Genomic DNA, 24,840 nt, shown 5'->3' on the forward strand with positions numbered 1-24,840 from the left:
CTTTGACGCCTATTCCCTCAAAGAGGTAAAGAGATATCCCTTTCAACAGCTGGCCTCTGTAGTGAGAAATATGTACGTATTGCTGCTGGCAGTGGTTCTCAACCAGGGGTATGTAGCTATATTCCAGGGGGGTACATCAACTCATCTAGATATTTGCCTAGTTTTACAGCAGTCTACATAAAAAGCACTAGCAAAGTCAGTACAAACTAAAATTTCATACAGACAATGACTTGTTTATACTGTTCTATATACTACACACTGAAATGTAAAAACAATATTTATATTCCAATTGATTTATTTTATAATTTTGTGGTAAAAATGAGAAAGTAAGCAATTTTTCAGTAATAGTGTGCTGTGACACTTTTATTATTTTTTATGTCTGATTTTGTAAGCAAGTAGTTTTTAAGTGAGGTGAAACTTGGGGTACACAAGACAAATCAGACTCCTGAAAGGGGTACAGTAGACTGGAAAGGTTGAGAGCTACTGGATTCAGAGAGAAAGGTGGTGACTCCTCTTGGCTGCATGCATGTCTCTGTGTATCATTGCTTTCTTGGTAAACATGCCAAGCAGAAAAGGAAAGAATAGTAAGTAGAGAAATTAGAAGCATTTTTTCTTTATCTGCAAAATGTGCCATGTTTTTATCCCCTCATTCTGGGGTTCATAGTCCCACCTCTCAGAGACTTAAGATGTTTGCTGCAAGTACACTGCATAACTGGTTTTGATTGTTTTTCAATATATCTCATCACTTACAGGAAAGGCCTTAGGCCAAAACCTTGTGCTGGGATTACTGTCTTCTCTTAATATCAGTAAATAAATGTTTTACTATTATAGAATGCTATCTTGATGGTTTTACTTCTATTAAGACTGAGTTAATTAAATGCTGGGATGTGCTTGGATTAAAAAAAATTGGCTAGCAAAACCACTGAACTATAATGTATATGCCAAGATAAGTTAAATTCCTTCATAACAATGAAGGGTCTGATTCTTTTTTTTTTTCCAGATGCTGAACACCTGCAACTCCCATTGACTTCAACTGGATTTGTTGGTGCTCAGCTCATCTGCAAACCAGGCCCTAAACAAGTCCATTTCATTTACTGAAATATGAGTTTACGGGCTTTGATATCCTGGGCTCAGGTTACCACAGCTGGAACAGAAAGGAGCAATTGTTATCCCTGGCTCCAGAAAGGCCCTTGTTTCTCCAAGAGAGTTATCATTGCGGAAGGGCAGGCATGTTTCACACTACTTGTCTCTTGTGGGGTTCTGCGAGTTTAAGTTATCATTTGGATTCCTTAGAAGCTCAGAGGATGCACTGAATTGGCACATCCCTGGCTACCCCAGACACGTCCCTGCCTGAAACTGCACAGCCCCCCTCCATCCCAGCAGGAGTTGTCTGCCTTTTGCTGCTGGAACCCTTCCTTTGAGCTGACTTTCCACCAATTAGAGGGATGAGATGAAACAAATCCAATTTCTCAGAGCTGAGGGAGTTTATAATACTTCCTATCACTGTACAGTAAATTAGAAGAAATAGGCAAAATAGGTCAATTCATCAGTACCGCTGTACAGTATCTCTGAAGACTGGGGTTTTAGAGCATAAAATCCATTTCTACTTTAGATTAAACATGAAAATGAGTACAGATATTTGTGCACATCACAAAACTACCGTACCATTTGTCATAGCAAAATATGATGCTTATTTAAAGCCCTAGATGACATTAGGGCTAAATTGCTCATGAGGGAAAGCCTTATGCAAGTAGTCAGTAGCACTGCCTACATGAGTATTTACCACTCCAGTGAGTAGAGATTTACAGGATCAGCTCATGACTTGTAATGTCTTCTCAGAAGACCATACACGCCCACCCCTAGGATCTTTCAGGACTCAGAAAAGAGGCTAGAGCCAAGTATAGTATGAGTGTGTCCTATCAGCCTGTCACTTCCATAGGCTCTAGATTCATCCAATTTATTAGAAAACTTCCTAAAATGTTGAGCCTTTCATTTGACTCTTCAGAGCTAGAAATATATTCAGTGACACCCTAAAATGTTTTATAAAGCTAAAATATATGATGGGCTGCCTTATGAGCCCACTCATGGAGAAGAATATTCAAGCGTCTATCTTAATATAGTGCAGCTGCATTCGTCTTAATGCCATGTTCATTTTAATTTGTTTTGCAGAATTCCTACGTATTGTGTGACTTAGATGTGGTGGATCTAAATGAAAGTAAGAAAAAGAGAACTTGCTGCCAATTGTGAAATGTCACCTGCACTTCTGTCTGTCTTCAGGAAATGTTAACTATTTCGTAGGAATACACAAAGGTGTTAAAATGAATTTGATTACTTAGGCAATTTCTGTATGTTACAGAAATCTTGTGCTGTAAATATTGACATTTACAATGTATACAGTACTGTATATACATGAATGTTCTATTTTCTAGTTTTTAAAGTGAAGTTAAATCAATTATTTGTATTTGGGACCTTTTATGACCAGCACAGTGGGACTATTCATATATGCCAGTGTTTGCAGGAATGGGACCTAAATGTACAGTCCTTCTCTTGTTGAAGTTAATATCTGCCTTAATTTTTTTTCTTTGTCAGTCTCTTTACATAGTAAACCCTACAACAAGGGCCTCTCACTCATGCAACCCTCTGATCTAAATGACCAATTTAAAATATTCCCAAGGTTTCAAATACAGTCTGAATTACGTTTAAATTAGAAGCGGCAAAGAGTCCTATGGCACCTTATAGACTAACAGATTTATTGGATTATAAGCTTTCATGGGTGAAAAACCACTTCGTTGGAAGCATGTAGTAGAAATTTCCAGAGGCAGGTATAAATATGCAAGCAAGAATCAGGCTAGGGATAACAAGGTTAGTTCAATCAGGGAGGATGAGGTCATCTTCTAGCACTTGAGGTGTGAACACCAAGAGAGGAGAAACTGCTTTTGCAGTTGGCTAGACATTCACAGTCTTTGTTTAATCCTGAGCTGATGGTGTCAAATTTGCAAATGAACTGAAGCTCTGAGCTGTAGCTCACGAAAGCTTATGCTCTAATAAATTGGTTAGTCTCTAAGGTGCCACAAGCACTCTTTTTCTTTTTACGGATACAGACTAACACGGCTGCTACTCTGAAACCTGAAGCTCAGCAGTTTCTCTTTGAAGTCTGGTCCTGAAGTTTTTTTGCTGCAGGATGGCTACCTTTAACTTTGCTATTGTGTGTCCAGGGAGGTTGAAGTGTTTTCCTACAGGTTTTTGTATATTGCCATTCCTAAGATCTGAGACATCATCAATTAAATTAGAGACCATAACTGAAATTCTGCCGGTCCCTTGGGTGGTCACTTAACATACTTTTCTGGATAGTTTGTTTTTGTTCTTTGGGGGTTTTTTTGCTGGGGGAGGGGGAGGGAAAGGGGTTGGTTGTTTGGGTTTTTTTTTCCAGTTTAAAGAGTTTGTATTGTTTGGTAATACCAGTGCAAAATGAGGTCTAACTGAGGACCAAAAGAGAAAAGAAAAACTTACCTAGTGTACATACATTACACAAACTTTAGAATGAAGAAAAAAACAGAAGTTGATAAATGCATGTCTTTACGCTAATGTAATGTTACAGACTGTGTATAGAACACCAAATAATCAATTATTATTATTTACTGGACTCCTGATGCTAAGAAAAAGACTTCATCCTGTTACACATGGATGTATGCATCCTCTTAATTTATATATCCGAACAATGGAATATTTCCAGTGGTCAATAGATAGTTAAGAATTTTTATAGTTTTGTAAAATAGAATATTTTCAATATGTTTAAGTTTTCTAATGTTCTTATTAATTTGTTCCTTTATACTACGTGATCCGAGTATTAATAAAGGTATATTGAGTGTTAATGATGTTTTTGTGGCCTTTTAATCTATACGCTATCACTTTCTCCCAGTATAAATACATTGAGAATCTGATTCGTGCTCTCACTTGAACCCATTTTGTGCTGGTATAATAACACTGACTTCAGTGGAGTAGGTCCTGATGTATACAAGTATAATAAGTAAGAACAGAATCAGATCCTGAGTCTTTATTTTAATTAAGAACAGCCACATCACACTTCACACACACAAATCAAATAATGAATAGTAAGCTGAGGGGGTGCTGTTGATATATTCCTATTTGGTTAATTATAATGATTTTTGGCATGGGAGTTATGTATCCTCAGTTGATTATTAATTGAATTGGTTATACCATGTCTTATGGATGAATGAATATTTTACCAAATTCTGCTGTCAGTTACACCAGTAAAAATCCAGAGTAATTCAGTTGTTGTTCTGGGTGATCACTGGTCTAAGTGAGAACAGAATTTGGACAAGTAACCGTAAACAAAGAAATGGGGCCAAATGCTCCTCCGGTTATACCAATGAGCAGTGAATCTGCACAGGTGTAACTGAGGGCCAAATTTGGTCCATACCAAACACAGGTATGGACCACATTATTCCAGATCATTTTATCCCCTGTTAAAAGAGGGTGACAGCCACTGTCCACATTAGGGGGAGACAATTCTTTCCTCAGTTGCCCAGTACACAGTAGGAATCTTCCCAGTGCATCATCCCTTTTAGATAGTTCAGTCTCCTCCACCTGGGATACTGGCCAGCTCAACACTATGGTATGGAAGGGGTGTGAATTCTTCCTGCTCCTTTGAGGTGATTTTTTTCACCTGCTCGTGGTAGGACAGGGCAATCCCTTCTCTTAGGTAAGTACTGTTGCAGCCCTAATAAAGCTCCCCCTGCTGGACACTCACTGCTCTATTTGGGTCCCACCATGATGGACACTTGTGTTTTTATGCTTTGCTTGATTTGAGAAGGATGCAACATGTTTTATTTGGCCTCTCTGTTACCCCTTCATAGAAAAGGGACTTTGAGGTCATGCTGTCCTAGAAGCCCACGACCAGTGCTCTTCCCCCAAGACGCCCCAGTAGCGTAAGCATATTTGTTCCCAGAGCTCCAACCTGTGAATACTTTGGTTTACAGTTTACCTCTCCAGGCACATGATAGTTGAAGCACACAACACACAAACTTTGAAAAGGTTTCTAACACAATAGGCCTTTACTTTAGATAGCACAAGAGAAAAGTGGCTTGTCTGGACAAAACAATAAAACAGATGTATGCAGTTTTCTACCACAGTTGAACATTCTGTGGGATTTGGAGAGAGTTCTCTGGGGTGTCCAAGATCACCCTTCCTGTACATGGCTTCTCCTTGAATCATGGAGTCAGTCTCTCTTACTTGCTATATTATCTCTTCCCACCCCCTCTAGCCAGCCGAGCTTCCTTTGAAAGGAAAAGTACCCCTCTGCTACAAAACTGGACCCCTTTGTTCCTCTCTTGTTTCAAACCTCATTAGTCTTTTTAAAGTCCTGCTCTGTCCCTTTTTTCTCCTGCTTGGGGATTTTCCATTCTCCACTCCCCTCCCAGATAAACTTGGCTGGACAGGTTTTCCAGCTCAGACACCCTCTTTAGCATATCTGGTGTTCAGCCAAAGTCCGGTTGTTAAGGTTAATGACTTCTTTTGTTCTATTGCTTCTTCTTAATAGGATGGGTGATATGTGTTAGGGACCCCGTCAGCCCATAGTTGCCTCGCTACAGATTGAAGCATTCAATGATACAGAAATTTCAAATTCTGGTTAATTTTATGAAAGTTGTACCTAAACTGATTCCCCTGATCATCACAGATACTGTGATTGTTTCAGGACCATGTACAAAGAAATAAGGCACCAAAGGAAGAAGGCCCCCATACCCAAGTCTTCCAACTCCTGTACACCCATCCAAAGACCAGGGACAATTCAACCCTGTTCATGGGGCACACTTTATTCTTAGCACTGTTATTAGATAGGACAAGACAAAAAGGAAGACATGGTCCCCCTGGGAGAAGTTTGTCATCTAAATAGAAATCATAGAACTGGCACAAGAAGTACTGAATTACTCAAAGGATGATATTTTGGAATATATATTTGCTTTTCAATTGTTTTCTTTCAGAGGGGTGAGTGACAGTATCATTAATGCAAATTAGCAACTGGTGGGGTTTGTGGAAGAAATTAGTTTTAAGGAGGGCTTTGAATGGAGAAAGGGGTGTCAGACACTGTCTTAGAAAGGTTGTTCAAAGCGTAAAGGACAACATGGAAGAAGGCAAGGTGTGCCCACATTATTTCCACAGATCCCTCTATGGCAGTTGTTCTCAACTTTTATGGGCTCAGGACCCATTTGTAAAGTTTATTGTTGCAACCCAGTAAATAGTCTGGGGGCAGAGACCCTGGCGTGGTTTTGATTGCATCTTGCCTGGCACTCACCCCCTAGTAGTGGCTCCTACAGCTCCTGTGCTGTGGGGCTGACTGGGCTTGGCGCTCTGCTCCAGGAGTTGCAACCTCCAGGATTGCAGAGTCGCTCAGGTTTGGCCCCACCCTCCTGCCTGGACCAAATTTGTGCAAGTAGAGTTGTGACCTGGCTCCTGGGATTGCAGTGCCACTCTCCCAAATTTGGCCTACCCAGACTCCCGTCATAAAGATGGCTGGACCAAACCTGAGTGGCATTGGGACCCCAGAAGTTGCAGTGCCTGGAGCAGGAAGGCGAGCCCAACCAGCCCCATGGGACAGGAGCCACAGAAGCTGCCATGCAACCCTTTGAAAGATTCTGGCAACTCGATTTTGGGTCCTGACCTATAGGTTGAGAAACCCTGCTCTATGGCACCTTATATGAGCAGATGTTACAACGCTGAGGCAGAGCCAGGCTATTATTCAGATGAATTTTACCAAGAAGATAAGAAACGTATTCTCTTTCAAAGCACCAGAACCACCAGATATCACATAGTCCCAGAACTTTAATTCCAGGGCCATTCTAGTTTTCTTTTGTGTATGGCTCCGTGGACAAGATTTAGCCACAAAAGAATCAAGCACTTCATTAAAATCCCCAGCAATTACAATAGGGATATGGGGTTCTCCATGTAATTTAGTAAAGCCTATGTTTACTTTCAGGATTAAAAATCTGCCCTGATTATCTAAAATTGACTCAGAGACTGTTACTGCAAGTACTTTATAGAAGAGTATGGCTACCCCTCTAGATGTGAATGACAAGCAGAAAGACACTACTTCTTTTACCCAGTCATGTTCTACCATAACAGCCCTATCTGTGGTCAAGTGTGTCTCCAGCAAAAGCACTACGTCTGCCTTTGCTCTCTCTAATAATGAGTACCCTTGTTTTCTTTTAATTGGCGTGTTGAGTCTCTTTACATGCCAGGAAATAAAATTGAAATTCAGGACCAACATTTTTCTCATCTGTGACCTTACAAATGAGGATGATGGAATATTTGTGTCATTTGCTCTATTGCATCGCACCTGCTCCCCTCGCAGACTCCCGTGAGACAGATTTTGGATTACCTTGTCAGATGCTCGCCACTTGTCAGATTGCTACCAAATAGTGTAGGTGCAGGAGACTTGGGGGAAGGCATCAACATTAGATGCAGCCACCTAGCGAGGCTTGCTGTAAATCAGTCATGTAATTTTTCTGCGTATGAAGATCAGGAGAGAGGAAAGGGGAAGAAAGATGGATGGAGCAAGATAATGGGAAGGGGGACACAAGGGAACCAAATAGAATATAACAAAAAGGAAAAAAACAAAATAATTTACAGGAACGTATGAACATTTGTGTACTTGGCAATGCACGTTGAAAGAACATCTCTAACTATACATAGCTAAACCCTTTTCATACTCTGCGGGGACAGAGTAGCCTGTCACTACTCTCTGGGGTCCAAAAATTGTTATAAATAACAACCCCACATGGGAAATATCCCCAACAAAGGAGGTGGGTGGGGAAGATTTGAAGTCCATAATGTAGCAAGTATCCCAAAGGTGGTTATAGCCATCTCTGAGATTGTGTAGGATGCATAGGCTCAGCAGGGTTTTGGATCAGGGACACTGTGTCTAATTACAAGCAGCAGGTCCTTGTAAATTCAGCTTTCCCTTGTGGTGGCAATTTTCTGCTGGCATTGCCATTCCCTATATTTCAAACCATTTTCAACCACTAAACTATTACCCCAAACCAGTGCCCCCAGACACATAGTTTGCCTGCTAAACACGTTTGATGGTTACATTACAGTCTTGCAGCAATACAAGGAGATAATCTAGAATGATTGTGAGTAACTTCCCTTACTATAGTCTCTAGGTCCATGCTTCAGGTATCCACCAGCAATGGCATGTCACAGTCCAAATCAGAGGAGACCACCTTCTGTTCTCAGGGTTCTCAACAATGTGCAAATACCCCTGACTCACTCCAGCCAGGCTACCTTAAGAGAGGCTGACCTTCCCTGCATAGAGCCACCTGGTGCTTGCTAAGAAAGGGTTCAGAATGAATTTGCTGTAGCTCACAAATGTGGAGTTAGGGGGACATGTATGTTTCTACTCCCTCAGCATCAGACAGCTCATTAAGCAATCAGAGCCACAACAATTCACAGTTAGCAGGGGTGTTACATTACATATTCATACATAGCATTACATATTCATCAGTGAGAGAGTCCATGCATGTCCATGGAAAATTGTCATAATTCAAAACACCCTACAGAAAACACAACATATATATGGGTCCCACTTCACAACATCCAGCTATGAGCAAAGTTGGAGGGCTGTCAATATAATGGGAGTTAGGCCTGCAAGAATGCCTAGGCAAACAAAATACCAGCAATTGGTGTAACCAGGAACAAAAGACACCAAAAGTCATTTATAAGTTATTTATGAAGCTCTCTGGCTCCTGAGGTTTTCAGAATGAATGGGTCACATTTCCAGCTATTACATGAAACAATGCAGGAAACCTCATTTAACCCTTTAGGCCCTTTTGTTTTGCCAGTGCCCTAGCCCTGACAAAAACTGCCCTCTGCTCCACAACTTCTCTTGCAAAATTCCAAAAAATGCTGATTTTAGATGGGGGACTGTCCCAGCGAAACTTTCTTTTTCTGTTCCCATGCCTAGGACAGATTCTTTGGTTGTGAATCTCAGAAATTTGATTATCAGGGCTCTGGGGTTAGCCTCAGGGGCAGGCCAGAGACCTGTGGGCTCTTTCAATATACAGTAGAATATCAGAGTTATGAACACCTCAGGAATGGAGGTTGTTCATAACTCTGAAATGTTCATAACTCTGAACAAAATGTTATGGTGGTTCTTTCAAAAGTTTACAACTGAACATTGACTTAATACAGCTTTGAAACTTTACTATGCAGAAGAAAAATGCTGTTTTCCCTTTATTTTTTTTAGTAGTTTATATTTAACACAATACTGTATTGTATTTTTTTGCTTGTCTCTGCTGCTGCCTGATTACATACTTCCAATATGAGGTGTGTGGTTGAATTATCTGTTTGTAACTCTGATGTTCCTAACTCTGAGGTACTATTGTGAAGTATAAAGTCTGCAGGCAGACTGAGAATTTCTGTTTAAAGTCTAGGGATAAATTCCAGAGGTTTCTGTCGTTCTTCTCCCTAAGGAACTCCTATGATTCTAAGATTATTTCTGTATAATCTGCCTTCCAGATCAGTCAATTTAGCTTTAATTAATTTTATATCACTGAGGTATATCTCAGTTTGGGCAGCCATGTCCTGCATTTGACTGTAGCTTTAATTGCCAAAGTGTCTGCAGCCACTTTTTGAGTCAGCACATTCTCACTGTCCTCAGTGGTGGACATCTTGAATGGGATGGGGGTCTCTCTTCTTTTGGGATTTGCAGATCAAGGAGGAGCTTGCCATTGATACTTGAGTTGATCTCGTGGGTACCAGCACAGGTTAAGGTGTACAGTTTTTGGCTTCTGGAGGGGAAAAGGATGGTGTCCAGCCGTAGGTGGGGGTGGATGTTGGTAGATAGCCCCAGCACACTCAGGAGTTCACTCTGCCATGTTCCATGACCTCCTTGAAATCCAACATAGAGACTTTTAAAACTGACTGAACTTTTTGAATCCTTATCAACTTCAAGATGTCTATTTGCCCAGAACTAGATAAACCAATTTTAGTCAGTATGTACGTGTCACCTTCTAAAAAATCAAATGTGCATCCTGTGAAAATTGAGCAATAACAATAGATCAGGATTTCAGGAGTTAGAAGATAGGCGAATCCAGCAGTGGGAGAGAAAATGGAATTTGGAAATGTCTGACATTCAAAATTAGTTTGAAGCAGACCTATGCAAATAAAGAGGACCTGAATACAGTTTTCTGCTTTGTGTTTGCTCAAATCTTCAGAGAAATTAGCAATAACTATCCACAGATGAGGCAGAAAGACACATTTCTCCCAATACAGCGACATATGACTTGCATGAGGTTTGAGGGAGGCAAGCTTTCAACCATATTCTGAGGCCATATCTACACTGGAATTCAAAGTATGTTAGTCAGCACCATGTTTAAAAACAGCTCTTGCTAGAAAGGTTCTTCAGGTCCCGGTGAACAGACTGTCTAACCATGGTCTTGTAAATTATTTTATAACATGTTATATTTTATAGACTACATTCACTGAGTTTGCTACACCCGTGCAAGTTCAAACCATTCTTTTGCTTTCCAAGTTGCTTTTCCAATAATGCTTTTAGCTAATATAATATCACTTTCCATTTCAACAGTTATTTTCACAAGGATTTCCAAGCACTTTTCAAACATTAATTTATTAAGGGGATACATTAAAAATCACACTTGTGTCTGAATATATTTTAATACTTACTATTGTTACAAGTTTCAGAGTAACAGCCGTGTTAGTCTGTATTCACAAAAAGAAAAGGAGTACTTGTGGCACCTTAGAGACTAACCAATTTATTAATTTAATAAATTGGTTAGTCTCTAAGGTGCCACAAGTACTCCTTTTCTTATTGTTACAAGTAACACCTGAGAGTACCATAACTGAGATTAAAGAAAGAAGGTTTTCCACCATCAGACCTCTGAAGAAACAGGGTCAGATCAAACAATTGAGGCACAGGCCCATGCTGGGGGAGTGAGTACAGAACCACACTGTCTTATGGGAAGCAAACAATCTAACCTAGATTTGTCTGTAGCACAACAGGTCTCACAACTGCTGCCTTTAGGATTGTGCAGTTTGTACTTCTTTCTGCAGCTGACTCATCTTGCTGTTCAGAGCAAGTGGAAGGGGTAAATCCATGGATGGTCCTTCCTCCTCCTCACCCCTTTGAGGTTGCTTGCTGTTCAGGGGGCAGTAGCAGAGTTAGCAAATCTGGCCCCTTTGTGGGATGTCTGAAGGGCTACAAGGAGGGAAAAGGCTCCTTGCCATCTCAACCCTTTTGTGCACTAGCACAAGGACCAGCCACAGTCTGGGTCAATATCATAACTAGATTGTATCACTCCTGGAGTGAGATCTTATAAGTGGATTTTTATAAGCGTATTGTAAATCACTGAAAAAATACTGTTATAATGGAACTGCTGATACAGTCTTAAATATGCTAATGTTAGCAGATATTTCTGTAATGCAATTCACACAACCTAATTAATAAAATCAGAGTTCTGACAACAAAGTGAACACAGTAAACTCATCACAATAGAATATAATGGCTTAGAGTTAGTTTCCCCATTGATTTATTTGTTTTATTTACGAGTTTAAAACAGTTCTCCCTGCCTAGCAATCTGCACATCCTACATTCACTGTAAAGAATCACAATGTTACATAAAATACTGGTTCTCCAAGATAAAGACTTCATAACAAAATCCCTTCTGATAAGAAGTGTAATGGTTGGTTTAAAAACATCATTGAACAAATAAATTTCATGCCATTATAACCAAACAAATGTTTAATATTCCCATATGTAATAATCATAAGTCGAAATTCCTGGTCTAATCATTTTCATGCCCTAAATATTCAAACAATGTCACAAGTGAAAACTGAAAAACTGATCTGTAGCTTAATTGGATATCTTTCCTAATGTGATATGAATTCCACAGGCAAAATCTCCAACACTGAATTAAATGGTGGAGAGATTTAATGCAAACTCCTACCTCAGAATTGCTGTGATAAGAGGAGTGAAACTGCCAAATATTTGTCTACCTGTGTTTGTACAGCATGTAGCACAAGGGGGTCCTGGTCTGTGACTGGGGCTCTTAGTCACTACAAAAAGAAAAGGGTACTTGTGGCACCTTAGAGACTAACAAATTTATTTGAGCATAAGTTTTCATGAGCTACAGCTCACTTCATCGGATGCATTTAGTCACTACAGTAATACAAATAATAATAATAATAAATAATACTTAGTTTAGACCCCAAAGTGTATTCAAAGGGATCTGGTCTCTTCCCTCCATGCACAGGAAAATAACACATGGAAATCTCATATGTGTGAAGAGAAGAGAGCCCAGAGAGTTGTTTCGCTTAAAATACACACAATTTATGGTAAAGGAAATTACATATTGTATATAATTTACTTTGTGTCATTCTGTGTTCTTTTTGCTGCTTAAGAGGTTTTGCTCACCAAAATTCTGGGAAACTCACTGCGGGATAGCACTCTGAACAATTTTTAAAGCACAAACACTTTGTAAAATTAGTAGCATTATCTTTCCAGATGTGGAATTTGCTTTTGAAATTATGCAAACCCACTTGCACATTTTACTGTTAGCTGGTGGAAAAGACAGCAAAGTGCCCTTTAAGACTTCAGTGTTCTATAGGAGAATAATATTAAGTTTGGAGAGTCTTAGTAGCCAGTGTCTTTTTTGTAGGATATGGTTTAACATTATATAAAATGCCATCTATAGAGATTAGATATAGACGTTTGCAGATGGGTGATGAAATACAGTTTACGCAAACAAACCTCAAAGCCTGGAGCAGACTCAGAGGCGGAGTTTAGGTGATCAAGCAGTGATCAATAAGGCAAACCACTTTATCCCACTTTGGGAAGAAGAAATGTGTAACCCCTTGGGACAGCAACCCTTTATTTGGCCGTTTAAGACCACAACGGCTTCTGCTGCTGTGTAAACAGGAAATATCACTCCTGAGACAGGGCTCTCCAAGAGCATTTCGGAGGTTCCCCCATTTCTCGGACGGGGAACGGGAGATGCAGAGTGATACGCGCAGTGTCTCAAAGCAAGTCAGTGGCCAAGCTGGGCATGGACCCCTGGGCGGTACTGTCGGTCAAATGTGCGTCCTGCTCTATTTATGTCTCTCAGGAGCTGCGCCCGCTAAGCGCCCGGGGGCTGCCCGCTAGGGGCTCCGGGCAGCGGCTCCAGGCTGGCGGCTGCAGGTCGCCGGAGCGGTCAGAGGGGGGAGCGAGCGAGCGGGACAGACTGTGCACGGAGCTCCGGTGCCAGAGCCTCCCCCGTTCAGGGAGACCAGGAGGGAGCCAGCCCGGCACTTTCCTTTCGGGAGCGGGGAGGAGCAGCCGCTGCGCAGGCGTCTCTCGCACCCTGTTGATTAGTCAGTGCTGGGATGGCGTTTCCTGGGCCAGCCGCAGCTGCGAGCCGAGCGGGGAGCAGCCCCGGGGGGCCGGAGGAGCAGCCGCAGCCGCTGGGCGGGTGTCACCTTGCGCTTCGCCAAGCCTAGCATGTCCCGGGGAAGCGGAGGTGGAGGCGGAGGCGGCGGCAGCAGCAGCTGCAGCCGCCGCTGAGCAAGGCGAGCTCCGTCCTGTTGGCTGCAGCACCCCGCCGGGCAGGAGCCGCCGCCGCCGCCTGCCAGCCTGACTCCCCCTCCCCGCGCCCGGAGGCGGAAGGGAAGATGGACCCGGGCCCCTCGCTGGGCTCCAGTCTCAAGGATGTGAAGTGGAGCGCGGTGGCCGTCCCCTTGGACCAGCTGGTTAGCACCTACCGGCTGCCCCAGCTCGTGCGGCTGGACAGCGGTGAGTAAAGCGCCGGGCTGGCGGCGGGGGCAGGGCTGGGAACAGCAGCAGCCGCCCATTAACTATTAACTTCTGCAGACTCGGCGGGCGGGAATGGCTCCTCCGAGAGGCTCCCCCGAGCGCGCGGCGCGGCGCGGCGCGGCCCCCTCCACAGCCGGGGGAAGGGGGGCTGCCCGACCCGGGGCGCACGCGTGCCCGGGGACCCCCGGCTTGCCACGGGCAGAGCTGCGGACAGAACCTAGTCGTAGCCCGCCGCCTTCTGGACCAGCGCTTCTCCGGCGGCTCCAGCCTCACGAGCCCAGGGGTCCTCTCAGTGACTTGGGTCCCAGAACGATGCCTTGCGGCCTGCGCTCATCTCCGGGGCCCCACGCCTTTGCCCGCGATGGAGTTTGACAGGGGTGTGTGAAATCCCTCTCTTTCAGTTAGCCTTGGTTTACAAAAGGATCTTGAATGCTCTCTGGCAGGAACGGCGTGTCTCTTGTGGGTCTGTGTCTGCTTCATTTATTGGGCTGTAAGTAGTGATCCATCATTAACTGGAAAATGCAGAAGTGAGGGGATGTTTACAAGGTTAATGATTAGCTCCAGGAGTTTCTAGCTTGGAAAAATGTTACCCCCATAAAAATTCGGATTCTGGCCCTGAGGGTAGGGAGAACGGCAGAATGCTACAACATACTAAAATTGTGTTTGGTTTGTACTCTGAAACCAGACATCTCTGCTTATTAGATGTTACGGTAAAGTTTTGGCTCTTCTTCTTTCACTATTTTTCTTTCAGTATTCTACTGGTTTAAACAAACTGGATCATGCTCTTTTGTGTGTGAGAGTTTGGGGAAGCTCAGTGAGTCCAATCTAATGTCAGTTGGGTGTCTTTGAGAGTCAAAAAATACATGATTAAAATGTAGGAGGACATTTGCAATACCTAGGCTCAGTCCTGTGATTATATTTTGTGGAACCTACATCAAGGCCAAAGTAAAAGGAATATTAAATACACCAAGTAGTCTCAGCCATAAATGTTCATCATGTTAATGTTGACTGAAAGGGCAACAGACCTGTAAAAAGAGAGGTAACATGAGAAATTTGTAAATCTCAAAGAAAAGGAACTTTTTATTACTATTTACTTGTATTTTAACCTACAGTCTCTAGGTCAGCGTAATATGTTCTATTAAAATCTGGAAATTAGAGGTTATGCCCCTGATAGAATGGCTATTAGAGCAAAATGCTACTACATGGGACAAGAATTTGGGAATGATATTGCTGTTCTTTGAAGGTTTGGAGTGCATTTTCAGAGACCAGTAACTGGTGGTCATAAAAGGTGTATTGTTATGCCAGTCACAGAGGGAGAGTTCAGGAGGTAGAACTTGAGTGAGAGGGATCCGTCTAGAGAAGGCGGCTCAGGAGGTACAGAAACAATAGCTTTTTCTTGGTCGAATACAAATATAGGCGTGATTGGTTTTCCCTTGATTTATAGGAAGGCAGCTCATGTTTGGGTGCCTGCTGCAGCAGTTATGGTACTTTCAATGTGTCATCTATGAAGTGACATTGAGGGATGTATGATCTGGTAAAATAATTTGATTACAAGTTTTTCATTTGACTGAAGAGTTGTCCTTTTATGGCTTTGAGACTGGACCAACATCCTTAAGTAATATCTCATCTTACTTTATCTGCTCATCCACACTGAAATCATCCTGTTGCTTACCCGTCCTAATTAGATTTCTGAGGTGATGGGAGCCAGAGCTTTTTGTAACTCTGCCCCTTGATTATCTAGTATCTTTCCTATATCACTTTGTAGAGCTTCTGTCCTGATGGTCAGAAGTAGGGTGAAGAAAAGATTTTCTGCCTTAACTGCTGATTAGTTTTATAGTGTTACATCACAGGGTACTGCAATATTTATGTGAAAGCTGCTACGTTAATGCGACTTGTATTGTAGTTACACCTTCTGTGACTTGAAGCAGCTAAAATGGCCTCCGACAGTTGTGCTTAAGATTATCAGGTTGCTGGAAGCAATTCCAGATGTAGTATGTCTCTTGATAATCTCATAATTCTCTCCCAAGCTTCTTCATCTTTGTTGACTTGCCATCATTGTTGGCTTGACCTTTTATGACTACCAAATTCACAGTCCATTTTGATCAATTTAACAGTCATAGGATTTAAAAAATCATGGATTTCAGGATTTCAGCTATTTAAATTTGAAATTTCTCAGTGTTGTAATTGTAGGGGTCCTGACTGAAAAAGGAGTTGTGGGGAGGTTGCAAGGTTTTTTATGGGGGCTTGCGGTACTGCTACCCTTGCTTCTGCACTGCTGCTGGTGGCGATGCTGCCTTCAAAGTTGTGCAGCTGGAGAGTGGTGGCTGCTGGCCGGGAGCAGCAGTGCAGAAGTATGTTAGTGCCACCCTTACTTCTGTGCTGCTGCCTGCAGAGCTGAGCCCTCAATCAGCAGCCGCCATTCTCCAGCCACCCCTCTCTGAAGGCAGCAGCGCAGAACTAAGGGTGGCATGGTATGGTATTGCCAGCCCTGTCTGTGCTACTACAGCCAGCAGCCACTGCTCTTTGGCTGCCCAACTCAGAAGTAAGAATGGCAATACTGCGAACCCCCTAAAGTAACTTTCTGACCCCCTGCAACTCCCTTTTGGGTCAGGCCCCCCAATTTGAGAAATGCTGGTCTCCCCTATAAAATCTGTACAGTATAGAGTAAAAGCACACAAAAGACCAGATTTCACCGGCGGGAGACCAGATTTCACGGTCCGTGACGCGTTTTTCATGGCTGTGAATTTGGCAGGGCCCTGCTTATTGGAAGGGTACTAGAAGCTTATTGGGAGCAGGGAGAGCTCTTGGAAATAAAATTATTATTGGCCTCCTGCCCCAGTACATCTCTCTCACACCTTTCTTCCCCCCTGCCCCATCTCCCTTGATTTGTTGTTTGTGTCTTGTTTTTAGAAGTAATGGGAGGAGTTCCTCATAGTTAATGAGAAGGCACAGATACTGTTCAACTTTGCACTTAGATCTTTCTGCATCTCTTTAGAGGTCTCATGCTTTAGCTTGCGGTGTCACAGAGATGACAGTCACAAAAGCCAATGTCTTATAAAGAATGCAGACAAGATTGACTCCTTCACTGGTAACAGAGAGTGTTTTCTACCTCAGAGGGGATTGCCTTAGAATGGGAGGGAGGAAGTGGTGAACCAGAGACCACAGCTTTGTCCCGTGAAGTGAGAAAGTAGAGTTTGTGTGATATTTATATGAGTGGCTGAAAGACTTGTTGTTCCAGGTCCTCTGTCTACACCCTGGATAACAAAGCCACTTATGGGAATCTGACAGAGGATATCTTTGAATTAAGAATAGGAGAAACCAAAGGCAAAACCGATCGCTAACCTGTTGCATCCTCTGAAGTTTAACACACTTTGTAACTTGGACAGGTAATTCTATCAGGTTGCATTGGGTTTTTAAAGTGAGCTTCGCTGAAAATATTCACAACTTGTAAACACGTTTGCCAACGTTTACAAACCTTAGTGCCTGAAGTTAGTTAGCCTAAAACTGGCCTGATCTAAAAACGGTGCTGAGTATCCACAAATCCCATCCCCATGGGGAGCTGCAGGTGCACTGCCCCCTTTGAAATTCAAGCCACTTTTAGATAGGTGCCTGTCTTCAGGTGCCCTAGGTTTAAAATGTTGGCTATTTGATCTCCTCAAGAAAGTCTTAAACTGGCTGCTTTTCCCTTTGTGAATTTTTGTTAAAAGTAAACTCACTTGGGGGGGGTGTGGGTAGGAGGTGGAGTAGGAAGAGGGATTGAGGAAGAGTTGGAGATTTTTTTCATACGTCAGTGTTTGTAAGACTTCATTTTTTGTTGTCTTTGAAAAGTTGCTTTCCTGAAGCTCTCTAGCGATGGGAGATTATTGTAATGTGTCTTCACATCTCTTTTGTGATTTAGGTCTTAGAAAAATCGAATTATTCAATTGTTTGAGTGCAAGAACTTCACTACTCTCTTGTCAGGGATTGTCTACACTGTGCCACAGTGCGGAGAACCAAGGTGGTGCGAATTGCAGAGTGCACCAGAGTGTTGCGATCTAACTGCCTCCCAGGGACACTGCTAGCATGATCTAAAAGGATCCTGTTCAGACAGGACTGTGTCAATGTGAACTAAGTACATTTTTAGTTTGCACCAGCAGCATCCACGCAGGGCATTAAAAGTACAACACTTAAGTGTGCTCTGCAGTTTATGCCACTGTAGTCTGCGCTGTGGTGCAGTATAGACCTAAGTTTAGTCTCATCATGTCTGATGACTTCAAATTCTGGATAAAGTGAAAATGAATGAATGAAGTCACATTTCTTGTGCCAGAATCGCCTATAACTTAGAATGCAGATATGAACATCCTGGAAGAATGTCCCCTCCAAATAGTTCAGCTTGCTTTGTAAGCACAGTTATACCACACACAGGAAATGATAAAAAATACAGCTGATGCGAAACAGAAAAATTTATTGTCCAGAATCAAAATCCGAAATTTTTACATAAACTAAAGCTACTTTTGGGTCAGGGAGAGTGGGTTTTCGGGGTTTCCTGGGGGAGAGGGGAGTAAGGGAAGAAGAAATTTGCCTAGTTATATATAAACTGCACATGGTAGTAATTAGGCTGTGTCATCTCACCTCAAACTGAAATTAAAAGATATATATTCATAACTTCTCATTGAAAACTGGGATAGTTCAAGCTGATAGGAATATTTAGTTGTTCAAATTTCTAAATAGCTTGCACTTGGTAATTCATCATAATGCTGCTAAAGTGGTGAGTCCTCTGAAATATAGAATGGTCCTTAAAGATGGTAAATACTTTATTTCAGATGCCATTGGTTTTGTGTCTTTATCAAGTGCCTATTGCCTTAGCAATTGCGGGTATAAAAAAAAAGTTCCATTGTCACCTTTAACAAGTTACAGCACTTAGACTGCTATTACCATGCATGTTTCCAGTATGTCTTAACAGGCTAAATATTAATTGCAAACACAGCTAACAAACACTAAACCCAATGAATAAGCATTACATCTTGTCTTGGGGCTCACTAAATTGGCTCGGTCAGACCAAGGAGAACAAAGACAGTAAGAACTGGATGAGAGAGTCCTGCCTCCACCCCCTGAATTACACTCTAGGAGATGGAATCCTGGCCTCACTGAAGTCAGTGGGAGTTTTGCCATTAACTTGCAAGGGGAAAGGATTGCACCCCAGGATCCAATAGCAAAAATACCTTTATATGACCTTTACTGGCACTGCAGGGTATTAGGCGAGAATAGGTCTCTGAGGTAACGGTGTCTCTGCCTGTTCAGGGGTTATAAATAGACAACAAAATACTTACTATTATAACTTTAGACCTTTCTGGTGAGTTATCGTCTTTAACTGCTAAATAAGTCAATACTCCATGGAGACCTTATCCTTATTTTCTCAAGGTTTTTGAAATTTCTGGTAGCACTGATGTAGTCTAAGGATAATCTTGGAAGCCGGAAGAAAAATGCTATTAAGACTAAGAAGTGGAAATTATGCTTTGGTTAAAGAGTTAAACTCCATTGCTGGCATTCAAATCCAGTTTTTGTTTTTAAATAGGAAAATTCAATGTCCTACTGTTGTCTTATTTATTAGGACCCCTGTCATCCTAGCACCATTGTTAATTTTTGACAGCTAGCTATTGTTTTTATCCCCAAGGAGGGACCTGGGACCACATTCCCTCTCAATTCCAGAGACTGGTCTCTCTAGCGATGAGATCACTATCACAGCAGTCTGCTTGTACTCATCCTGTGGATAAAAATATTTCCCGGTGCTGTCAGCTATTTAACAATCATCACTCCAGAAAAAAATATTCAAAACAAATGATACTAGTGTTTTTAAAATCAAACATCCTGGCACTAGTCTGGCTGGGTAGATAGCCCAGCTTGAGGCACCAGTGTTCAGAAGTCACTTTTGGCTGTTCACTGAGCCTAACTGAGAACACCACTCTGAATTTCTCTGGTGATAGTGTTGATGGATCACTATAAGTTATTAAGACTCAGAGGGAAATAATTTCTTTTGACTCGCAGCATAAATGCAATATTTGTGGTTGCTTTAAGGCAGACTGACTGAATTATGATGTGGATTTCAAAGAGGGGAAAGCCTATGAAAAGGTCTTGTGGGGTTGGGTGAAATGTCTTATGAACCCTGATTAAACTCTCTTAAATAACTGCACTGGGAGATACTTTACTTGATGCCTGATCTGGCTAGGCTTGAGGTTGCCATATTGCTGCTTGGGAGGAACAAGCTTTATTTATTACATTGTAAATCCTGTCCTCAATGAGGTACCACACCAGAGGTAACCTATTTTAAAAAAGGTGTTTAGAACCATAATAAGTGGTTTAGAAATTAGAGATGGAAAAGACCTCTATCTACTCCATTCCCCTGTTACTGCAAGATTGTTCCCTACAACATGTGAAGTGTTTAGTCTAGTTCTGAATGATAAGATAGCGTTGTGTGGTTTCGAGACAAAGAACATCACACTAAATAGAACAGCTTGACTATGAACATAGTGAACAATTCACATTGCATCCTTTTACAAACTCAGGGATATTTTTGAAATTGAGCAATGGTTTTATACTAAGAATTTCACTCCTCTGACGTTTGTGTGTGGTATCATTTATTGTGGATAGTCTTCTTTCAAGAAACTGTTGCAAAGTGCTTCAGTGGATTGTAGTATTTGGAGGAGGTGGTAAGAACCACTTTGGAAAAACTAAAGGAGATCAAAAAGATGTGAGCCCCTCAGAATGTACACAATCTAAACATCCATGCTGTGTAAGGCAAGCTATTGTACAGTGTGTAGGTAGGTGATGGTTCAGTGGGTAGGTAAAGCCTCCAGTTAGGAGAAGGCAAAAAGACAGGATGTACTTTGGAAGTAGTGAAAGCTTACTTATGGCCTGACTTTTTTTCCATAAGCATTGAGCTGCTCTGAAAAATCAGACCATTAATGTTTGAATTGCACATACATCAATGCACACAATTAATATAATCTTCCACCTCTGCCCCACAGACATACTTTCCCTCGTGGTCTGCTGATTCCATCATGACAATCGAGTGAAAAAGCAGATGGCTGCCTGCTTGCTGTATTTTCTTTCCAACAGGCAGAAATGTGTTCCAGAAACACTTTAGTGAAAAAGCTTTTAAATTGTTTTAAGTGCTGCTACCTTGTGACATCTATGAAAATGATAGTGCCCTTCTGGAGTTGGAGTCCAAGTAACTTGGCAACACCTGTCTCAAGTGTAGAACAATCTTCCAGATGAGGTGCACCTGAGTTCACTAATGTATCTCTCAATTTTAAAGCTAAAAACTGTCGTCGTTTGAGCCTATTGTTCAGTAGCAACTTCAGATACAATAGTGTGTACTGTGTGTTCTTGAATCAGTATGCTACTCCTATTATTGTGGGCTCTTGATAATGCTCTGCTATGGTAGTCAAGGATTCAAAACAGTTTGTCCTAAGCTGCTATTTTCATATGCTCATAAGTGCTCAGATATCACAGGGATGGTACCGAGATAAAGGCACAAAATAGACCACCTGGGCTGAAATTTTGCACTCTTGACCGGTACACAAAGGTTCCTTAGAGATTTTCTTTTAAAAAGGTAATATCTCTCCAGCAAATTCTTTAGTTCAAGAGTGGAGGAAAAAATACCCCCCCTTTTTTTTTTAAATGATGGCTCTGATTTTTGATTATTGTTATTTAAAAAATTTTGACAGAGTCTTCTGGGAGATTTAGTGCATTGGCTTGGTTTAATATTTTAAAATATCACTTAGGGCTTTAGAGTAACAGCCGTGTTAGTCTGTATTCGCAAAAAGAAAAGGAGTACTTGTGGCACCTTAGAGACTAACCAATTTATTTGAGCATGAGCTTTCATGAGCTACAGCTCACTTCATCAGATACATACCGTGGAAACTGCAGCAGACTTTATATATACACAGAGAATATGAAACAATACCTCCTCCCACCCCACTGTCCTGCTGGTAATAGCTTATCTAAAGTAATCGTCAGGTTAGGCCATTTCCAGCACAAATCCAGGTTTTCTCACCCTCCACCCCCCCACACAAATTCACTCTCCTGCTGGTGATAGCCCATCCAAAGTGACAACTCTTTACACAATGTGCATGATAATGAAGTTAGGCCATTTCCTGCACAAATCCAGGTTCTCTCACTCCCTCACCCCCCTCCAAAAACCCACCCCCATACACACACAGACTCACTCTCCTGCTGGTAATAGCTCGTCCAAACTGACCACTCTCCAAGTTTAAATCCAAGTTAAACCAGAACATCTGGGGGGGGGGGAAGAAAAAACAAGAGGAAATAGGCTACCTTGCATAATGACTTAGCCACTCCCAGTCTCTATTTAAGCCTAAATTAATAGTATCCAATTTGCAAATGAATTCCAATTCAGCAGTTTCTCGCTGGAGTCTGGATTTGAAGTTTTTCTGTTTTAAGATAGCGACCTTCATGTCTGTGATTGCGTGACCAGAGAGATAGGGCTTTGGTTCTCACCTTTTTTCATTTGTGAACCCCTTTGGAAATTTCGAATGGAGGTGTGGACCCCTTTGGAAATCTGTTGTCTGTATATATAGTTGAATTCTGTTCAGTTAGTTTTCAGTCTTTTGTGGACCCCTTAGACCTGGGGTTCCCAAACTTCATTGCACCGCGACCCCCTTCTGACAACAAAAATTAATACATGACCCAGGAGTGGTGACAAAAATCTGAGCCCGCCCAAGTCCTATTACTCGGGGGAGGAGGAGCAGAGACAAAGCCCGAGCCCCGCCACCCCAGGTGGGGGCGGGTCAAAGGCAAAGAGATTCAGCCTCAGGCAGGTGGCCTGTAACCTGAGCCCCGCTGCCCACGCTTTGGCTTCTGCCCTTCATGGTGGGGCTCTAGGGTTGCTAGGTGTCTGATTTTTTCGACTGGAACACCCAGTCATAAAGGAACCCTGGTGGCTCCGGTCAGGACTGCTGACCGGTCCGTTAATGGTCCAGTCAGTGGCGCAGTGGGGCGAAGGCAGGCTCCCTGACTGCCATGGCTCCACGAGGCTCCTGGAAGCAGCGGCATGTCCCCCCTCCGGCTCCTAAGCTTTGGGTGCTGCCACTGCTCCAAGCATCAGCTCCACAGCTCCCATTGGCTGAAATGTGGCCAATGGGGGCTGTACCTGTGGATGGGGCAGCGTACAGAGCTGCCTGGCCGTGCCTCCACGTAGGAGCCGGCGGGGGACGGGGGGGACACACATTGCTGCTGCTGCTTCCAGGAGCTGCCTGAGGTAATCGCTACCCAGAGCCTGCATCTCAGACCACCACCTGTGCCCCAACCCCCTACCACAGCCATGATGCCCCTCCCATCCTCTGAACCCCTCAATCCCAGCCTTGGAGCCCTCTCCTGCACCCCAAACCCTTTATCCCCAGCTGGAGCCTGTACCCCCCTGGTACCCCAACCCCCTGCCCCAGCCCTGATGCCTCTCCCACCCTCCAAACCCCTCAGCCCCAGTTCAGTTCCCCCTCCTACAGCCCAACCCCCTCATCCCCAGCCAGCACCCTCCCCCCGCCCCGCACCTCAACCCGCTGCCTCAGCCCAGAGCCCCCTCCCACATGCTGAAACCCTCAACCCATAGCCACCTCCTGCACCCCAAATCCCTCATCCCTGGGCCCACACCCCCAGCTAGAGCCCTAATCCTGCACCCCAACCACTTGCTCCAGCCTGGAGCCCCCTACCGCACCCTAGACCTCTCATTTCTGGCCCCACCTTGGAACCTGCCTCTCTCACACCCCAGCCCCCTGCCTCAGCCCCGAGTCCCCTTCCATACTCCGAGCCCCTTGGCTCCAGCCCAGAGCCCTCTCCTACACCACAGAGCCTGCACCCCCAGCTGGAGCCCTCACTCCCTCCTCCACCCCGATTCCCTGAGCCAGCCCGGTGAAAATGAGCGAGTGAGCGAGAAAGGGGGGGAGATGGAGTGAGAGGGGGTGGGGCCCCAGAGAAGGGGCAGGGCAAGGGTGTTCGGTTTTGTGCGAGTAGAAAGTTGGCAGCCCTATGGGGCTCAGGCTTCGGCTCCAATAAGTCTAAGCCAGCCCCAGTGACCCCGTTAAGACAGGGTCGCCACCCACTTTGGAGTTCTGACCCACAGTTGAGAATTACCGCTTTAGATGTAGTCCAGCGACCCCAGGGTCTGTGGACCACACGTTGAGAACCACTGACTTAAGGACACAAATTTAAGGTAAACTCAATCAGAAACTAAGACAGGATGCCCAAGTAAGTAGGATAGTTCTTAAGAAACTAAAACAAGTGTTGTGTAATGGTTCATGTATTGTTGTTTCTAATGGTTGTAATAAAGCATGACACAAGGGACTAGCATTAAAACTGACATGGGAAAGAAGTTAACGTTTTTAATACCTTTATGGGTCAAGGTGTTCCTGGCAATTTTAGTTAAATGAATTCAGCACTCTTTGTAGTGGTCCGGTGAACTTAAGGGAACATGCTGAAAAGAAATGCTACAGTATATGGGACAACATGGTATAGCAGTTAATTTCAGTCACAGGAGCTATGTTCCAGGAATTCCACCTGTAGTTTGACTGCAGCAAGAATATTGATATTTTGGTATAGTGAATAACTAGCTGTCAAGATCTGAGAATCTCTTGTAGGAAAATACTCATCATATTAACACACACAGTACATATGACGCAAAAAACAAGCTTCATAAAACACTGTGCCAAATTACTTAAACCTCTTGAATTTTATATTTATGGTGCGTTCTGTTGGTTTAACTATGCTATTTAAATTTTATTCTTTCTTGTACAGCCTGCATTTTCCATACTATATATAGCTCTGTAGCTAGTCATGGTACTTGATAAGCAAATATACAATAAAGACAGTGTTCCAGTTTTGTACTGTAATTTAGACTGAAAATACAGCACAATGATGAAAGACCATGGTGTGTGAGGAGGTAGGGAAGTATGTTCATGTTGAATGGATCAAATGTTCCCTAGACTGTTTTGGAAAACTAGCAAATCTACTGCAGGTTTTGT

At 43.0% G+C, this 24,840-nt stretch overlaps 2 protein-coding genes across 4 annotated transcripts in view; both read left to right on the plus strand.

Annotated features, from left to right (window-relative positions):
* The window catches only part of LOC144260406 (ras-related protein Rab-10-like), a 52,145-nt gene extending 48,780 nt beyond the window's left edge, over nucleotides 1–3,365 (plus strand). For both annotated transcript variants that reach the window (XM_077809025.1, XM_077809026.1), the window contains one exon: nucleotides 2,170–3,365. In XM_077809025.1, the coding sequence (XP_077665151.1) occupies nucleotides 2,170–2,247 (78 nt within the window). In that variant the 3' untranslated portion in view covers nucleotides 2,248–3,365. The remainder of the gene's footprint in view (nucleotides 1–2,169) is intronic.
* A 10,318-nt stretch (nucleotides 3,366–13,683) lies between these two features.
* The window catches only part of GAREM1 (GRB2 associated regulator of MAPK1 subtype 1), a 124,280-nt gene continuing 113,123 nt past the window's right edge, over nucleotides 13,684–24,840 (plus strand). For both annotated transcript variants that reach the window (XM_077809027.1, XM_077809028.1), the window contains exon 1: nucleotides 13,684–13,804. In XM_077809027.1, coding sequence (XP_077665153.1) covers nucleotides 13,684–13,804 — 121 coding nt within the window. The remainder of the gene's footprint in view (nucleotides 13,805–24,840) is intronic.

This window comes from Eretmochelys imbricata, chromosome 2 (assembly GCF_965152235.1).
Source record: "Eretmochelys imbricata isolate rEreImb1 chromosome 2, rEreImb1.hap1, whole genome shotgun sequence".
Classification (NCBI taxonomy): domain Eukaryota; kingdom Metazoa; phylum Chordata; order Testudines; family Cheloniidae; genus Eretmochelys; species Eretmochelys imbricata.